At 47.9% G+C, this 16,500-nt stretch overlaps 1 protein-coding gene across 1 annotated transcript; it reads right to left on the bottom strand.

Moving 5' to 3' along the window:
• Positions 1-2,779: 2,779 nt before the first annotated feature.
• On the bottom strand, positions 2,780-14,638 carry LOC111942364 (serine/threonine-protein kinase PAK 2-like). The gene is given in 14 exon segments (XM_086868268.1): positions 2,780-2,872; positions 3,291-3,428; positions 4,769-4,965; positions 5,435-5,534; positions 5,779-5,902; positions 6,503-6,615; positions 7,345-7,393; positions 7,965-8,028; positions 9,413-9,543; positions 9,770-10,017; positions 10,464-10,808; positions 11,086-11,220; positions 14,173-14,295; positions 14,621-14,638. Coding segments are annotated over 14 exon segments (1,878 nt in total).
• Positions 14,639-16,500: the final 1,862 nt, after the last annotated feature.

The following is a 16,500-nucleotide window of genomic DNA, read 5'->3' as shown; positions in this document are numbered from 1 at the left end:
AAGAATAAAATAAGCAAAAAGGAAATTAGAAGGGGGAACAGATGCCAGTCATGCCACTGTCCTGTAACACACTTAACCTCTGTGCATATGAAGTCCTTGTGCTTAAAATCAATCCTCAACATACATTTCTCAATGCTTCAAGAGAAAAATTAGAGTGATTTCCTACCAAGCAGGGCCTGATCCCCACGGCCAGCTGAGGATTAGAAAGAAGGCATTACTTTATTCCAGTGCTGGGTGTGTGGGGAATCCCTTCCTGAAAAGGTGCACTCCCAGCAAGCTCACCTACTAGTTTGTATTTTTAGAACAAAGCCATATTCAATACTTTGCTGAAACTCACAGACTAAACCTTTCCCTGGATTATTTGACATATTTAAATCACCTCTCAGAATTTATTGACATGAGAGTAGGGTTGACCTGAGTCTCTCTGGTAGTCATTGTCATAGCTTCAGAAGGAGACCCATGTAGAAAAGAAGTCAAGACACAACTGGGGTTGCAAAGCACATTTATTCTATTAGTTGCAGTAGAAAATAATACATACCAACCCCTGGATTCCCAGAAACCTGTTGAACAGGAGGAGATGAAGCATGGTACTCGGTGGGAGGGGCAGGTAGGCAGTGCAATTTCAGGACATCCCCAGCATCAAATCCGTCTGCATCTCATCCTTCTCACCCCTCCAAGCCAGAGCCAGGCCTTATATCTCCTGCTCAGGAGTGGAATTTTCCCAGTGACAGCATCAGCTCCCACATGGCCGGCACGTGAGATGAGACCACAATGGCTCAGAATGCCGACTCCATGCCAACAATGCCTCCATTATGCACTGTTCCTCTTTCAAAAGTTAACTGCCCACCCATTGACCTATCTATTGTTTCTCTTGCAAGGGTCAAGTTCCCACCCTTTAAATGATACAGTTTTCTTCATTGTCTTGTTGACCTGCTCAAACATGGATCAAATATGGCAGGGCCTCAAACCTGACTCGGGTCCCTGACACAGTCTTTTGGAAACACCCATTCCTCATCTTCTCCTCTGGATGTCAAGAGACTCCTAAAACCACTTTGTTCTCTTGAATGCCTCCCAGCTACCTTCTTAACAGGACCACTCTCTTTATTCTCAAGGCTAAGATAGTCACTTGCACACATTAATCACTGCAGTGGAGGAATACAGGCCTCAGCACTGTTTGTTAAAATTAACAGAATTCACAAGATTAAGCCCTATTGTTTACACGTCAACATTTTCCCAACACCTCTCCTTCCTTTTCTGGGAATCAAACACAAGCTTATAGTCAAGAAGTTCTGCAAGTGCTCTTGCTGCATGAAGCCACATTGTGTCTTTCATTCAGAAATGAAGGAAGAAAACACAAATTGCCTACTGAGACCCTTCTGCTCCCTTCCAAATCACTACTGAAGGAGAAGCCTCAGGCACATCCTCACTCTCTCTCTCTCCCAGCAGCTCCCAGCTGCATTGCACAGTGCTTGCTGTGCTCCAGAGAGCACAAAGCAGGCTGGCCTCGTGCCCTGAATATTTCTGCAAAACACACTGCATTTCACACCTTTGCTGTGGCTCAGTGCAGAGCTCCAGGACTGCAGGCACTTTGTCCCAGAGCTGTGTGAGGCATTGGCTCCTGCACATCTGACCTGACTTGCTGTCACTGCCTCACGCTGGCCTCGCTTCCCGTGGCAGAAATGCCATGCCTGAAGGACACTGCCCTGTGCTGGAGCCTGCAGAGCAGCCCGGCTCCCTCCCCCTGTGCCAGAGTGCTGCACACACTGCTGACCATTGCCAGCAGTTCCAGGGCAGCCGGCAGAAGAGCAGCAATGGTCAGCCAGGGCACCAGCCCTCAGCTGCTGTTTGCCTTTCTCTCCTCCTGTGCAGACTCCAGATGGCCAATGGCACCAGTGTGTGCTGTGCCCAGCACGGCTACGCTTCCCCTCAGGAGCAGCCAGCTGCCAGCTTGGCTCTGAGAGTGGAGGATTTGCCCTCTCCCAGCAAGAGGCACCCAGGGCCGGGCTGCTGCTTCTTGCCGCTCCAAGGGCCTCCTTCCAGCCTGTCTCTGCCGAGGCTCAGGCTGCTCCAGGCTCTGCCAGGGCTCTGCTGGGGCTCCAGCCTGGCCAAGGTCGGGCCCGCTCTCACCTCCCAGTCGCTGACAGCTCTGTACCAGAGGAGACCTTGCAGAGCACCCTCACTGATCTTTCTGCTTTCTCACTTGAGCAAGACTCTCCTCCAGCCAAAGAGATTGCATTTGAGACACAAATCTAAGTGTCAGGAACCCAAATACTCTCAAGTCACATCTGCACAGCCTGCATCTGCATGGGATGTTTGCGTTGCACCACTCCTCCTTTGGTTTTTCCTGCAAATGCCATTGCTGTTTCTGCCTCAACTGGAAATGCCACAGCTGGGCAAAACTTGGCCACTGGGCCATATTCCAAAGGCAGTGTGATCTGGAGCAGATGCATGAAGAAGAGCTTTCCCCACTTACAAGCCATACCAAAGAAGCCATCAATGTCACTTTTCACCTCTAAGGAAAAACTGGCAGTTCAGAAGGAAACATTGAGCTTTCTCAAAGGGTCAGAAGGGAGGGAATCATCCAAAAGAGTTGAGGTTAGAGAATATTTATTGATTTAAAATCCTACTCTAAAATCCTAGTCTTCATTACTACTCTACAATACTACTCTACATTCCTACTCTACATTCCTATTCTACATTCCTACTCCACAATCCTTCTCTAAATTCCTATTCTACAATTCTACTTTAAGCTGCCATGGCAAAAACTGTTCTAAATGGATTAGAACATTATCGTTCTCTCCTTCCAATGCTTCACTGAAAGGATGAGTGGCACCAGGCTGGAGCCAGGCTTGGCCGATGTTACAAATTGATGCTGCAGAAAGGAAAAGAAAACAAGAAGAAAGCATGATTTTCCAAGCTAAGAGCTTCAAAGCAGGGGAGTATTTTTTAAATGCAAGGGTGATTGAGTCAGAGGAGGTCTAAGTAGCATGGGGCAGCAGTGGCATAGGTTGGCCCAAGAGCTGGTAGGTTCCCACCCCTGGAAACAGCTCAGGTCTGAGTATCCTGTTCTCTTTAAGGATGTCCCTGCTCTCTGCAGGGCACTCGGACCACATGAGCTTTACAGGTCCCTGCCAGCCCTGCCCAGTCTAGGATTCCTCACCATTCTCACTTGAACAGCACCAAGATTGGAAGGGATGAGGAGGGGGGCACATCTGATGCCCTGGAATTCAGTGGAGAAGGAGCCACCATGCCTCAGCCACTGTTTCACCTGCAGCCCCTTGGCATTTTACCTGCAGGAGCTCCTCAGCAGACCAGCGCTGTGCCTCGTCTGTCTGCAGGCAGCAGCTCAGGAAGTCACGCAGCAAAGCTGAGAGGAGTTTGGGCTGCCGCAGCTGTGGGGTCCCTCCTTTGGCTATCAGGAGTTGAACCTGGAGCAAAAGGAAACAAGAGGCTCCACCTGCTCCTTTCCCATCTGCAACTGCTCTCCCTGAGCCCATTGTTTCAGCTCCACTCTGCAGTGGCAGATTTTGCCCTGGCAGAGAGGCAGAGATGACTTCCCTGTATCATCAAAAAACACAAGCCCCAAAGCAGCCCCAGCTTTTCCAACATCCTGCAGGTCTGGCTTTTGCAGCTGATTTCATGGACTGATCTAGTTAGTGGGAAAATAAAGACATGCAAATGCATGTTTCCTTCTCTGAGGATTCACACCAGCTTGACAGGCCTCTTGGAAGAGGGATTTTGCTATTCTAACTAACTCTACTCTTTCCAAGGATTATTACATAAAAGGCATCTCTGCAGTGCTTGTTTGTCCCTTAAGCACAGCTGCCATAAAACAAAACTCATCAAGCTTTTTGTCCTGTTGTTGAAAACAATGGTAATTGGAAGACAAGAAAGGAAATCCCCCAGGTGCTCTTCAGGGAAGGAAACAAACATTTGGGATCCCCTATTCAACACAGATACATTAAGATGCCTCCACAAATGTATTGAGATAAAAATGCCTTTTTGGGCACACAGGAGCCGCCTGCAGCTTTGTCTCTCTGCAGTCTGAAAATTTCAGGTTCCCTTATGTGGAAATAGGAAAACATTCCTGGTGAAATCTGAAGAAAGAGAAGTGTCATCCCTTTGCTAAGCCTCTGCTCGTTGGATACTCAAGTCAATGCATAAACGCTGGGCCCATCCCAGAAAGTGGCAGGAAACAAACTGGAGGTTTTGGCAGGCTCTTCCCATCACCAGGCTCCAGCTTGGTGATATGGAGAAAGTGGCTTGGCTTATGAACAAATATGGTCACTAAGTGTTTCAGCAGCACGGCACAAGAAGCAGCAGGGACTCTGTGCCTTTAAACCATCCTCTCCAGGTTGCAGGCAAGTTTCCCTGTGAGAAGAATGGGGGTGTACTTCTTCTCTCAAAACCACTATTTTAGAAACTTTGTTTGGTTTGAGTTTCTTTCCTTCATTGCTGGAAAGATAATACCAGTTCTGAGGTGCTTTTTTCCTGTTATTAGGGCCATCTACACAGCCAAAAGAGCTGGAATGATAACCCACAGCAAAACGTTGCCTGAGAATGGAGATTGTTTGTGTGGGGTAAGGCTTGAGTTGCCTCACTGATGCAACCAAAACTAGAGCTGATGCTGATGTGCTGCAGGGACATTTCTAGAAGGGGGCCACGCTGGAAGTACTTGCAGCAGATGGCAATGGGATTTTGTTCAATGGCACAGAGAGCATGGGACAGGTGAGAAAGAGAGCAGGATCAGAGAGTATTTGCTCCTTACCGAGAGAGAACTTCTACTGTCATGAGGGACTTGTCGTTCCACCATTTCAATTCCCACAATTCCAAAAGACCATATGTCCACTTTGGGGCCATATGGTACACACAGCACCACTTCAGGTGCCATCCACCAAGGAGTCCCGGCCACCGAGCGACGATGACTTTGCTCAGGGGTGAGCTGAGCAGAAAGGCCAAAATCAGCTGAGGAGAAAGAAAAATACTAGTTTTATTTGGATCCTGTCAATTAGGAAACCAACCTAAAGAATTGCCCAGTAGAAGTTGGAGAATGTGCTGTTGCATTTCCTGGACAGCAGTCCCTGCTCTGTTTCCATGGGGTTTATCCAAGGAAATATGGCACTGGCTACTTAAAACATCCCCACAGTTTTTACACTTCCTCCAGCAGCACTTTTTGTTGCCCTGAAGGTTTAGATTGTAGCTCCCTCACTCTGGAAGGGACACACACAAACACACACACACACACAGAGCAATGCCACTCTTGACTGCTTGTGGTACCTTGTCATATCTCTGTGCACATCACAACTGTGCCTTCAGCTCACAGCAGGGGCCCCTGCACTGCCAGCAGCACCATTTTTGGGGAGCTGGCAGTCACTGAAAGCAGCCCCACACCCCACATCCCTGGGAGGCTGAACCTGACCAAGAATACACTGACCCAGCTTGACAGAGCCGTCCGTTCTGAGAAGGATGTTGCAGCTCTTCACATCTCGATGGATCACATGGTTGGAGTGAAGAAAATCCAGTCCTTGCAGGCACTGAGAGAGAAAACAGAAACAGGGGGGCAAAAATGAGTGATGTGATTTCATCACACAAGCAAGGAAACAGCTGTAAAAATTCCCTTTGCAGGGGAGTGGGGAGTAATGGCAGAACACAGTGCCACTGAGAGGAAGAGCCTGCTGCTGCAACAGGAGCAGAGCAGGACCTTTGTCAGGAAAGGCATGGCAGCTTTTACAACAGCAGCAGCAACTGCTGTTGTAGACTGTCCCCTGCAAACCAGGCAGAGTGACTGCAGCTGACAACTGCAATCTCTCCTTCAGACATGTAAGTCTTGCTGATGACATCAGTCAGAGTGCCTCCGTCCATGTACTCCATCACCAGCCAGAGTTCCTCATGCACAAGGTAGCTGAAAGAAGAAGGAAACAAGGCCATGCAGATGAACATGCATGACTACTTGTTTTTTGCTTGTTTCTTGTTTCTGGGTCCATTTGAGACAAGGACAGACTAAAAGGAAAATTGCCTCTGGACTGTGCAGTGTTTGCAGTCTGTGCTGTCTCAAGGAGAAACGCATGTATGTAACAGCCCAGATAAAAAAGCTGCCACGCATGGTATTTCTGGAAATAAGCACCTAGTCTTCCTGGCATGCACAGTAATGGGAAAGAGGGGTAACAATCCAAGGGAAATCCTCTCTAGGATGGATCATCGGCATTAAAGAAACTTGAAAAACTCAATCCCAAGAAAATGCAGACGCAATGAACTTACAGGGTATTGAATTATTAAGATAGGGCTGATGCAGGTTTTTGAACAATTTTCGAACTGCCTTTACCAAGGTAGATGAATGCAGACAAAATGCAGTCTCTTCCCACCCACTGGAGATAAGTAGAGAAATAATAATTAACCAATAATTAAGAGCTCTATTTTCTGCCAGTGGCCAAAGCAGGTTCTTAACCTCTCATGCTTATAGTATGGAAACAAACATTGATGGGATAAGACCATGACCACTCACCTGTCTAAATAATTCACAACACTGGGACTCCTATAACTCTTCATGATCATGATTTCATTAACAGTTAATTGCTTCCTCCTCAGTCCTTGAAGATTGATTTTCTTTATGGCCACCTAAAATGATATTGAAAATGAGTAACTTTGGAAGTTGGCATGGAGCTTCTCACATGGAGTGAGTGATTCTGGAATGGCACAGCCAAGCTGTGCCAAAGCACCTTGTGATTAGACATTGGAGTAATTAGGAAGTGACAATCCAACAGCCCATTGCTCTGCTCCCTTGGGGACAGTTACATGACACCTGACCACTGACACTTTGCCTTGTCCACTTGGTAACAAAGGTGTATCAACTCTCACCCACAAAGCTCTGACCACACCCTCTGCTGCTCTGCCTGCACTTCCAAAGAAGTAATCTGTGCCTTGGTACTCTGTGGATACAGGCAGGCCTTTGGGCTTTTAGGGACACCTTGCAGATCTCTCCCTACGTACAGCTCCCAAGTGGCTAATGAGCTACCAGTAACATTCAGATGTATTTGCTGTCAGCCAGAAATGAGGATTCAGGACTCTGAAGCTGTAGCCCCAAAGAGCAGTGAGATGCTAAACCTTGGTTTTAGCAAATGAGAGCAAGTGGGCACGTCCTTCTCTGCAAGGAACCGCTGCCCTCCTTGCCTTCCTACTGGCAGCTGAGAAGGACAAAGACTGTCCCAAGTGCAATTTGCAGGCTGGCACCAGTCTGTGCTTCTTGTGCCTTTGCTGCACAGCTCTACCCAAAGCTCCAGGCACAGATGTCACCCGTAGGGAAAGGCCTTGAGAACAGCAGAGTCTGCAGGGGCTGTTGACATTTACCTCTCCTCCTGTGGCAATGTCAAGTGCTCTAGAAACCTCTCCAAAAGCCCTAGAAACAAAACAGCAGCAAAGAAAGGAGAAGCCATTTAGATCTTGCAGTGAAAGCCACTCCAGACAGGAGATCTCTGCTGTAAATACCTAAAAGCTGCAGGTTGCAGGAGGGGTCTGCCAGAAGGCAGATGATACATTTTCCCCTCCAGTGCATGTGCACTGGGCCTGTTCCTGAAGTGCTGGGCTTTCCTGCCTCAGCTCAAAAAGACAGCTTATTCCTTCATCTCAGCTATCAGTTTCCAAACTGGGCAGGTCTAACCTTGAGCACGGAGAATTTCCTTTAGCAAACTCTTGGAAAAAAAGGTCCCTGAGAAGTGTCCCACACTTGAGAGACAAGGAGATCTACCAGGTTCTGTTCCTTGCTGCAGGCAAGACCTTGGTTGGCAGCATGGGGAGGTCTTTGGCAATGCCCTCTGAGCTCACTTACAAATTCTGGCCAGTACTGAGAGATGGGGCAGACTAACCCTGGTGTCTGAACATGTTTGCAGCTTGTCTGACTTCCCACTTGATGGATATTCCACCAGCGAAACACCTGGCCCAAGGCTGTGTAGAAGTATCTGTGGACTCACCCGCTGCCGAGATTTTCCAGTTCAATGTATTTTCGTATGGGATTTTCCATGTTCACCATTCTCCCTGAGGGAAACAAAATGCAAGATTCTCACTTTCATGCAGAAATTCCAATTTCCAGGAGATAAGAAAGCCCCACTGTCTGGGACTCTGAACCCTTTGTGGTTAGCTGGGCAGCAACCACAACAACAAGAGCAAGAGCAACAAGCCAGGCAGTTCTGCAGTCCAAATGGCCAGCAGAGAGACTGGTTTTGTCCAGTCTTTTGAAGACTTCTCTTGTTAGGAAATAAAGCCCAGGGAGATGCATTCCCAGGAGAGGAGGGCATCTTCTCCAACTTGCAGCAGTTTGCCAACAGAATGAATGGCTTTCCATCTGTAAAGCAGAGCAGCTGATGCTGTAACCCATTCCAAGGGGGCTTTCAGCATCAGCACCCTCACCCTGTATGAGCAGGCTGAGCTCCAAGACGCCCTTGCCCGTGGCGCATGGGAAGAACCCCAGTGCTTCCCTTCACCCTGACAGTGCGGATCAGTGGCTGCCATTGGACTCGGCCTCTCAGCACCACACACGTCCCCCCCACCTTCCCAAGTGGGCACAGCGGGCAAGGGCAGCGAGGACAGCAGTGCTGCTCAGGCGCCGCTGTGACACGCACAGCTGCCCAGAGGAGATGCTGTCCCTCTCGGGAGTCCAGGCCGTGCCGTGCAGAAGCCGGCCCAGACGAGGGGCTGCTGCCTCGGGCCAGCTCGGCTCTGCAGCGGCCGGCCGGGCGGCAGCGCCACTCTCCCAGCTAAGGAAGACTCCAGCCCCTTCAGTCAGAGCAGCCCTCAGGGCCAGGGCACACAGCAAGGCTGCCAAAGGCCAAGCATGAGCACTGACAAGCCATGGCCACAAGCCACAGCCAGCCTGAGCCCCTGACAAGCTGCTGCCCCCATTCAGGACACAACGGGATTGGCTTTGGCATCAGACACACTGAGGTGTGGATCAATGCCCTTTTTTGTCTCAACAGATGAAAGTACACACAGAATCAACTGGGATCTTTTCTCAGCCCCACCAGGTCTTTATGGGAGGGCTCAACACTGGCAGCTCTTATGGGCAAGAAGCAGATTAAATGGGTTGTGCTGCAGAATCACAGAGGGCTTGATGTGTTTTCCTAGAGACTGATCTGAGCAGGGGTTGGGCCAATGGGTAGAACTCAAGCAACTGCTCCAGCAACAATTCCTGCTTCTTTCTTCAGTAGAAAGGGAAGCCAGGTAAACTTTAACCAGTCCAGGCTGCCCTCAGGGACAGCAGGAACATGCAGAGTGCTCTCTCCCTGCCTCGAAGCAGAGCACTTCCTGTGGAGAGACCTAAATGTCCCTGTGACACCAAACTGAGGAGGAACATTTGGTACAGCTAAGTCTGGCACGTGCACACAATTCACTGTCCCTCAGACAAGAAATAAACTAGATGTACTCAGTAGCTCCGGGAAATCCTCCTGTGGCTGAGCAGCATCTGTGTCAGTGCTGGAGATGAAGAAATTGCACAGGCTCCACTTCTCAGGGAGGGGAACCAAGGCTTCTTGGTAGCTCTGAGAGTAGAAATGAGTTGGTGTCAGAAAAGTGAATGGCAGAGATTACCCCGAGTACCCTTTTCAAATTCAAGCCCGTAAGAAGTTGCTCTTAGCCACATGCCAAGCTCATAAACTGGATTATTTTGGATACCCACTTCTAAAACCAAATGGTCAAAACCAGAAGTTGGTTTTAATTGAGTTCATAGCCAGTTTCATATTCCATTTTCATGGATTTTCTGAAGGATGACTGCAACAATGACCATTCCATTTCCTCCCAAGGATCCCTTTCCCCCTCCAAAGACTGCAGACACATTTGCAGATCCTTGTTCAAATGGTGTACCTCCTAACAATGAGTCCACTTTTCCTCCACCATCTTTGAGACATGCTCAACCTTCAGCATCTCTGCTTGGGACAGTTGCTGTGCCTCACGCCAACCTAGGGGCTCCTCATGACCAGTCATTTGCTGGAAGCCTTCCCAGGCTGCCAGGTGAGATGTCAACACTCCAACCTCAAGTCAAACAGAACAAAGCAGTCAGAGACTACAGCTTGTCCCTTTCTGCCAAGGCTCATTGACTGTGAGGAAAGGGAACGAGCAGGAGAGGAGCAGATTCCCCAAGGGATACAGACAGCTTGTGGCTTGTGTTCAACATCTATCTGGGTGACTGTGTTCACTTGCAAAAACACCTGAAGAAACAAGGAGAGCAGGAAGAGGCCAGCAGGAATGCACTCAGATGAGTGCTGGCAAAAGGGGAAAGCGACATGTGCCACTGTCCAGAGCAGCAGTTGGGATTCAGCACACCAGGAAGTTTCCTTCAAAGCAGCTGGGATAGACACTACAGCAGGATGGCACTGAGAGGCATCACCCCAGCTCCCTGCTGCTCTGCAGAGGAAAGGCAAGAGGGGCTGAAACCACCAGACTGCAATGACTGCAGTGTCTATTGCTGTTTCACTCACTTGTTTTTGTAGAGAATCCTTCTTCTGAATCAGGTGATTAATTTTCTCTATGACAGTTTTCAGTTCTTCCTCCAGCCTCTTCTCCTTTGTGTTGATCCTAGCCTCTGTTTCCTGCAGCTCTGCCTGAAGATTTTCCTTGATGTCCTCTAAAAAACACGAGAGAGACAGCTTGATGAGTGGAGTGACTTCTACTCTTTCACTCACCTGATTCTGCTGATCTCCTCTCTGCTCATGGAGCCTTATCTCCTCTTCGGTGCTCCTCATGTCTTCCTGGTGCCTCCTCTTCACTGCCATAATGGCACTCTGAGCTTCAGGCAACTCTGCCTGTGGCTCTGCCTTGATATTCTGTATACACAAATGGAGAACAAGTGACTGGGAGCTGCCATCAGGCTCAGCTTTTCCCTCTTTCAGCCTCAAAATCACACTCATTCAGTCGCTTCTTTCTGCCTACTTAACCACCTCTGCTTCCACTGTAACCCTCCTGTCCCAGTGCTGATCTCTGCAGATTACAAGGCTCTGTCCTTTCAGTGCTTCTAGGACTCCTGGCCTCCTCAGTCCCAAGAGCTGTGTTTTATGCCCCTCTTCCTGCCCTGCACTCTGTCACCTGCTGAGTCAGGCTAACCTGGCCATTCTCCAGTGCCTCTTCCACCTGCTGCCCAAGCTGCTCTTCCTGCTCTCGGGCTGGCAACAGCTCTCCCTCAGTCTGGCATTGCCCCTCTGACAAATCAATCTGCTCCTGCTCTTTCTCCAGAACAACCTGCACAGAAAGCAAGAGAACATGGCCTTCTACTCCCCACACAACATTTGTGGGCCAAGACTCAAACACTGATGGGCTCACACGTTCCCAAAGCACTGTGCTGATGCTTTCCTGGCTTGTTCTCTGCCCATGGGGAGACACAGATTCCAAAGTGATACTGGCAGTACAATCAGGGTCCAGCTGGGTCTGAGTCCCCAACAGACTCTTGGGCAGCTGACAGGAAATGTGTGCCATTTCTCAAGGGTCTGCTGAGGGCCTCCCTCCCCTTCTGCTCTGTCCTCTTTGTCTTTCCATAGTCACTCACACTCAGCCCTGTCCCACAGCTCCACCCTGGCTCTGCAGGTGTTTTCCTGTGTGATTTCATCCCTTGTGAGAAACACTTGTGGAGTTCATGTTCTCTTCAGGCCTGCACCACCGTTCCTGCCTTTCTGATATCTACACTCTTGTTAGAAATCCTGCTCATTCAGGAGATAAGGATGTGTGCAATTTGATCCTCTGATGGAGGTCAGAGAGCCCCTATGGCCACCTGAGTATATGGAAGAGGACCAAGGTGTTTATCCTCCCTCTTTTGTCAGCTGAGAATTCTGAGCAGCACTAACAGAGATCCTCCAAAGGCCCCATCAACAAATGAATTGACACACCCCGAGGGATGCCAATGAAGGAAACCATGTGTCATGTAATGCATGTATGACCAAAGTCTCCAAACTCCACCTAGAGCTTGAGATTGTTCCACTCCCTTAGGACATGCAGCAATTTGTTGCATAAAAAGAAGGTTTCACAGCAGAAGAGAGTGGAGGAGGAAAAGAGCTGTGAGGGGAAAAAACAACCCTCTCTGTAGGGGGAATCATCTCTGCCTGCTCCAGATCAGTCAATGGAACCTGTCTCTCCTCCTCTCCTCAAAGGGATGCCTTTAGGTGACTTTTATACCACCAACTGCTTTGGAGCAGAGATGGGAAAATTCAAATGGAATATTTGATATCTATCAAATAGATGATAGGTAGATGGATAGATGGATAGATGGATAGATAGATAGATAGATAGATAGATAGATGATAGATAGATAGATAGATAGATAGATAGATAGATAGCTAGATCTCACTATTATAAACTCTCTTACTATATTTTCTATCCCTACACACATCAACACTCGGTAGCCAGTGCCCCCATCAGCAGCAGTGCTGAACTTGCTCTCCTGTTGCTTCAATAAATCACACTCTTGGAGAATCTGGATTGTGTTGGTGCTTTGCTGTCAGACGCAGAGCACTGCTCTGGGAACTGCAGTCTTTGTGCATCTGTGCTCAGACAAGTTCTTCTCTTGGACTCAAGCACACTGATGGTGCTGAAGTGGCTGCAATCAGAAATGAAGCCCAGCCCCTCCCAGCCTCTCTGATCTCTCAGCACCAGCTGGAATGCAAGGCCATTGATTTCCTGCCCAATTCCCAAACACAACACCTATTGATCAACCATGGGCTGCCAAAAGGCATGGGCACTGTTCACCTGAAAGTGATGTGCAAGCCCTGCTGTCTGGCCTGGCACCAGAACAGCTCCTTCTGCCCCAACATCCCCACCCCAAACTATGTGTTCTCCTGCAAAAATACTGCATTTTCCAGAACTGCCATCTTCCAAATTCAAATTCTAACAGAGTCTCTTCCAGTGCTGCAAGTGGGCAGGAAGGGCTGAGCCAAAGCACCTTTAATGGCTGCAGAAGCTGAAATTACACAGGGTTCTTCCTACTATCAAACAATAGACAAATAAACAAAGCAAAGGATGAAATTGTCACCCACTCCAGGGTCTAATCTTCTTGGCTGCAGGGAGGGGATGTTTGGCAGGAAACAGGCACAAGTGGTGAGCACTGTCATGTAGGGATTGATGGAAGTCTGCTTGAAGCAGACTTGAAGCACCACGGCGCTGCCCAGCACAGGGGGACGCTCAGTGCCCTGCTCCTGCTGCCCCACTCTTGCTGACACTTGGCCAGCATGCCCCAGGCCGTCTTGGCCACCTGGGCCCAAGCTGGCTCATGTTCAGCTGCTGTTGAGCGACACCCCTGGGTGCTTTGTCCCAGGCAGCTGCTCAGGCACCAAGTTGCACATTTGACTTTCAAGACACCATCCAGAATTTGGAGATGTCTTTCCTGTTCTTAGCAACACAAGACAGCACTCAAGGACTTGCGGCCTTATCCCAGCCTCCAGGCTCCAGGGGAGTTTTCAAAGCTGCAGACTTCAGAAAGAAAAGTCTCAACAGACATATGGAGTCTCTGGTTTTGCCTCAGAAGAAGGGTTCAGAACTGTGCAGTTTGTGTCTTTTGCCACACAAGAGAAGAGTGGCCCCACATGGATTCATGGACCACAAAATCATCTCTTAGCAGCTTATCAAAAGCCAGAAGAGACGTGGGCTCAGAGCACCTGTCAGCTCTGCTACTGATTGCTCTGCCTGAAGAGGCAAAACAACAACCTGGCAACAAAGGCACCAAAATCCCTGATTTTTTTTTTCCCCAGAAATTTCACATCCCCAGTGTGTCTCTGAAATACTCCCAGGTAAGCACACCCAAGAAGGCCATGGAGACAAACCACCCCAAAGCACTTGTGTGGTCAGAGCCACATCTTTTGTGCCTGCAGCTACTTGGCCAGTCTGTAGGGCACAGGACTCTCCAGACCATAGTGTCCTCTCCAGAATGTGACATGGCTGAGCAGAGTGTCTTTGAAATGCTCCCTCCTCTGGGCACAGGGAACCTTCATGCTTCAGGCTGGCCCCCCTCAGAATCCCAGCAATTGGGGGCCTAAACAAGACAGATCAAAAGTCATTTTTCAGCTGTCATTGCCTGGGGTGACTTGCTAGGTGCTGGCAGGACTCCAGCACTCAGCAGCCTCAGCTACCAACAGCAAGTGCTGGCTGCTCAGGAACTTGCAGCTGTGCCTTGCACTAAAGACAACACCAGCCAGAAGTGGCACTTACAGTCTCCGAATGTTCAGGCTGGGGTGCGACCAGTGCTGGAGGCTCGTGGTCATTTTGCTCCTCTTTGGCCTCTTCTCCAGGAGCAGAGGGAGCCAGAGAAGAGTCTGCTGTTTGTTCTGGGCTCTGTGCACAGATAGTAGTGTTAGGGACAGGCAGCTACCTATCATTTATAACCTTACTTCTATTCTGCTCTATTTCTACAACCAGCTCGACTAAAGACAAATCATCCACTTTGATAGCAATGGGATTCTGAGTCCCTCCTGTTATGATTTCACTCAAAAGAGCGATATGGTTCAATCAGAGAAAAATTTTATTAATTACAGCAAGCACGCAATAAGCAATAGATCAGCGCTGGGCGACAGGGGAGCAGGAGAATTCCCGGTCCACGGAACTGCCGCGCTTCTCGCTTCCGTGTTTCTCCTTTTATTTGTCTCGACTTCCGGGTTACGTGTCCTTTCTCCGGCATCTCTGCGCATGCGTCTCTAGTTACTAGGGGGTCGTTTTCTGCTCTCTGGTGGTCGTGGGATGAAGGCTCCAAGTCTTCTTCAGTCTTACTCTGCTGACCTTTTCTCACTGTTTTCCCTTTAAGGCTTATCTTGTCCTGGCATTCCAGGAATCTCTGCTAGGCTATTAATTATTATGCGAGCCTCAACGATTTAGCGGCCTTCAACTTCTTCCTGATTTTACACACAAAGCACAATTTTGCAAAGCATCCTATCATATCTATATATTTAGGCGAACAAAAGAGTTTCTGTCTATCATAATTCCCCCCTTTTTCTATTCCTTACTTTTGTTTGCTAAATCTTTGTAGTTCTCTTTTACTTAATTCTAAATAATGTTCTGTTTCTTCTCCCTTTAAGGCTTCATATTTAGCCTGTATTAACATAAGGTGAGCTGCTTCTAACCTGTTTTTTGCGATGTTAATAATTTTATTGAGAATGCAAGGGCTTAAAGTAAGTACTAAAATTAGTAAAATTAGCGGCCTTATTATGGTGGATAACAAAGTAGTTAACCAGGGGGAGTAACTAAACCAAGATTCATACCAACTCTGTTGCATTTCTTATTTTCTCTTTCTCTTTTCCAGTCCTTCTTGTAATTTGGCTATGGTTTCTTTTACTATTTCACTTTTATTTACATATACACAGCATTCTTCTTTACGGGCAGCACAAAGGCCTCTTTGTCATAAAAATAATAGATTTAATCCCCTTCTATTTTGCAAGGCCACTTCAGCCAGTGAGTCTAGGGAGTCTGTGAGGTCTTTTATAGATTTATTAATTCTTCTTAAATCTTCATCTACTGAAATTCTAAGCTCTCTGAGCCCCTGGTGCTGATTTACTAAGGATGCTACACCTGTTCCTAATCCAGCCCCTCCTATGCCTAGCAAAACGGCTACTGTTAGTGCTGTGAGGGGTTCTCGCTTCACCAAATGATGTTCTGGGTTTTGGTATTGTGTATACATATATTCTTCAGAATGATAAATAATCTTGGGAGCTATTATAACCTGTATGCAGAATTCATAGGTTTCATTAAAGGCTGTTATAGAAACACATGGGGTTACTCTTAAAGTGTTACATACCTATTTAATATTAGGTGCTGGAATCAGCCACTGAGCTGGCTTGCGAGGGTCATTAATCAATATTTTTGTTTGACATAAATAATTCTTATCTGGGGGCACATTTCCCACACATTTCCTTTTTCTAGTGACTCGAGATAATGTTATTCCTGGGGTGTTTTCCCTTCCCAATTTCTATAAGCAAGCAGCAGGATAGGTGCCATTTACTCTCTTTGGTTCTGCTATGGAGCCTATGGCCTCATAAAAGGGTGGGTTAATGTTATAACATAACTAACATTCTCTAGTTAAATTTGGGTGTGTATCATTTAACACTTTAAAGGTAGTTTGCAGAATTTTCCAAAGAGCCTCGTTTCCATATTCTTGGGGTGACTCTACCGTGGTTAATACTTGGGTGCTATTTTCTAGTTTTTCTGAATGGTTATTCTGATCCCTTACTTTGGGGTCTTCTGCTCCCCACACCACTGGATTTGGTCCAACAGATCTCGAATCATGGGGAACCACCTCTTTCTTTATGAGTATGTGCACTCCCCAATCCCTTATGGGTTCCCATACTCTGAGACTCCAGGTTCTTCTCAATAACCACCCAGGATCTTGGGATTGTGTGATATTAATATAGTGAAATTTGCAAGTTCTAATATATGTTATTTCCCCTGAGGGGCTTATCCAGGGCTTTACACATCCATGTGGACCTCGTTCAACCTTTAGATACTTATCTGGGTTCTGTACTTTCCATCTCATGGAAATTGTCTCACTGC

Source organism: Cyanistes caeruleus, chromosome Z (assembly GCF_971803275.1).
Source record: "Cyanistes caeruleus chromosome Z, bCyaCae1.hap1.1, whole genome shotgun sequence".
Lineage (NCBI taxonomy): Eukaryota > Metazoa > Chordata > Aves > Passeriformes > Paridae > Cyanistes > Cyanistes caeruleus.
The sequence above is the reverse complement of the archived record's forward strand: the minus strand, read 5'-3'. Positions and strand labels throughout refer to the sequence as shown.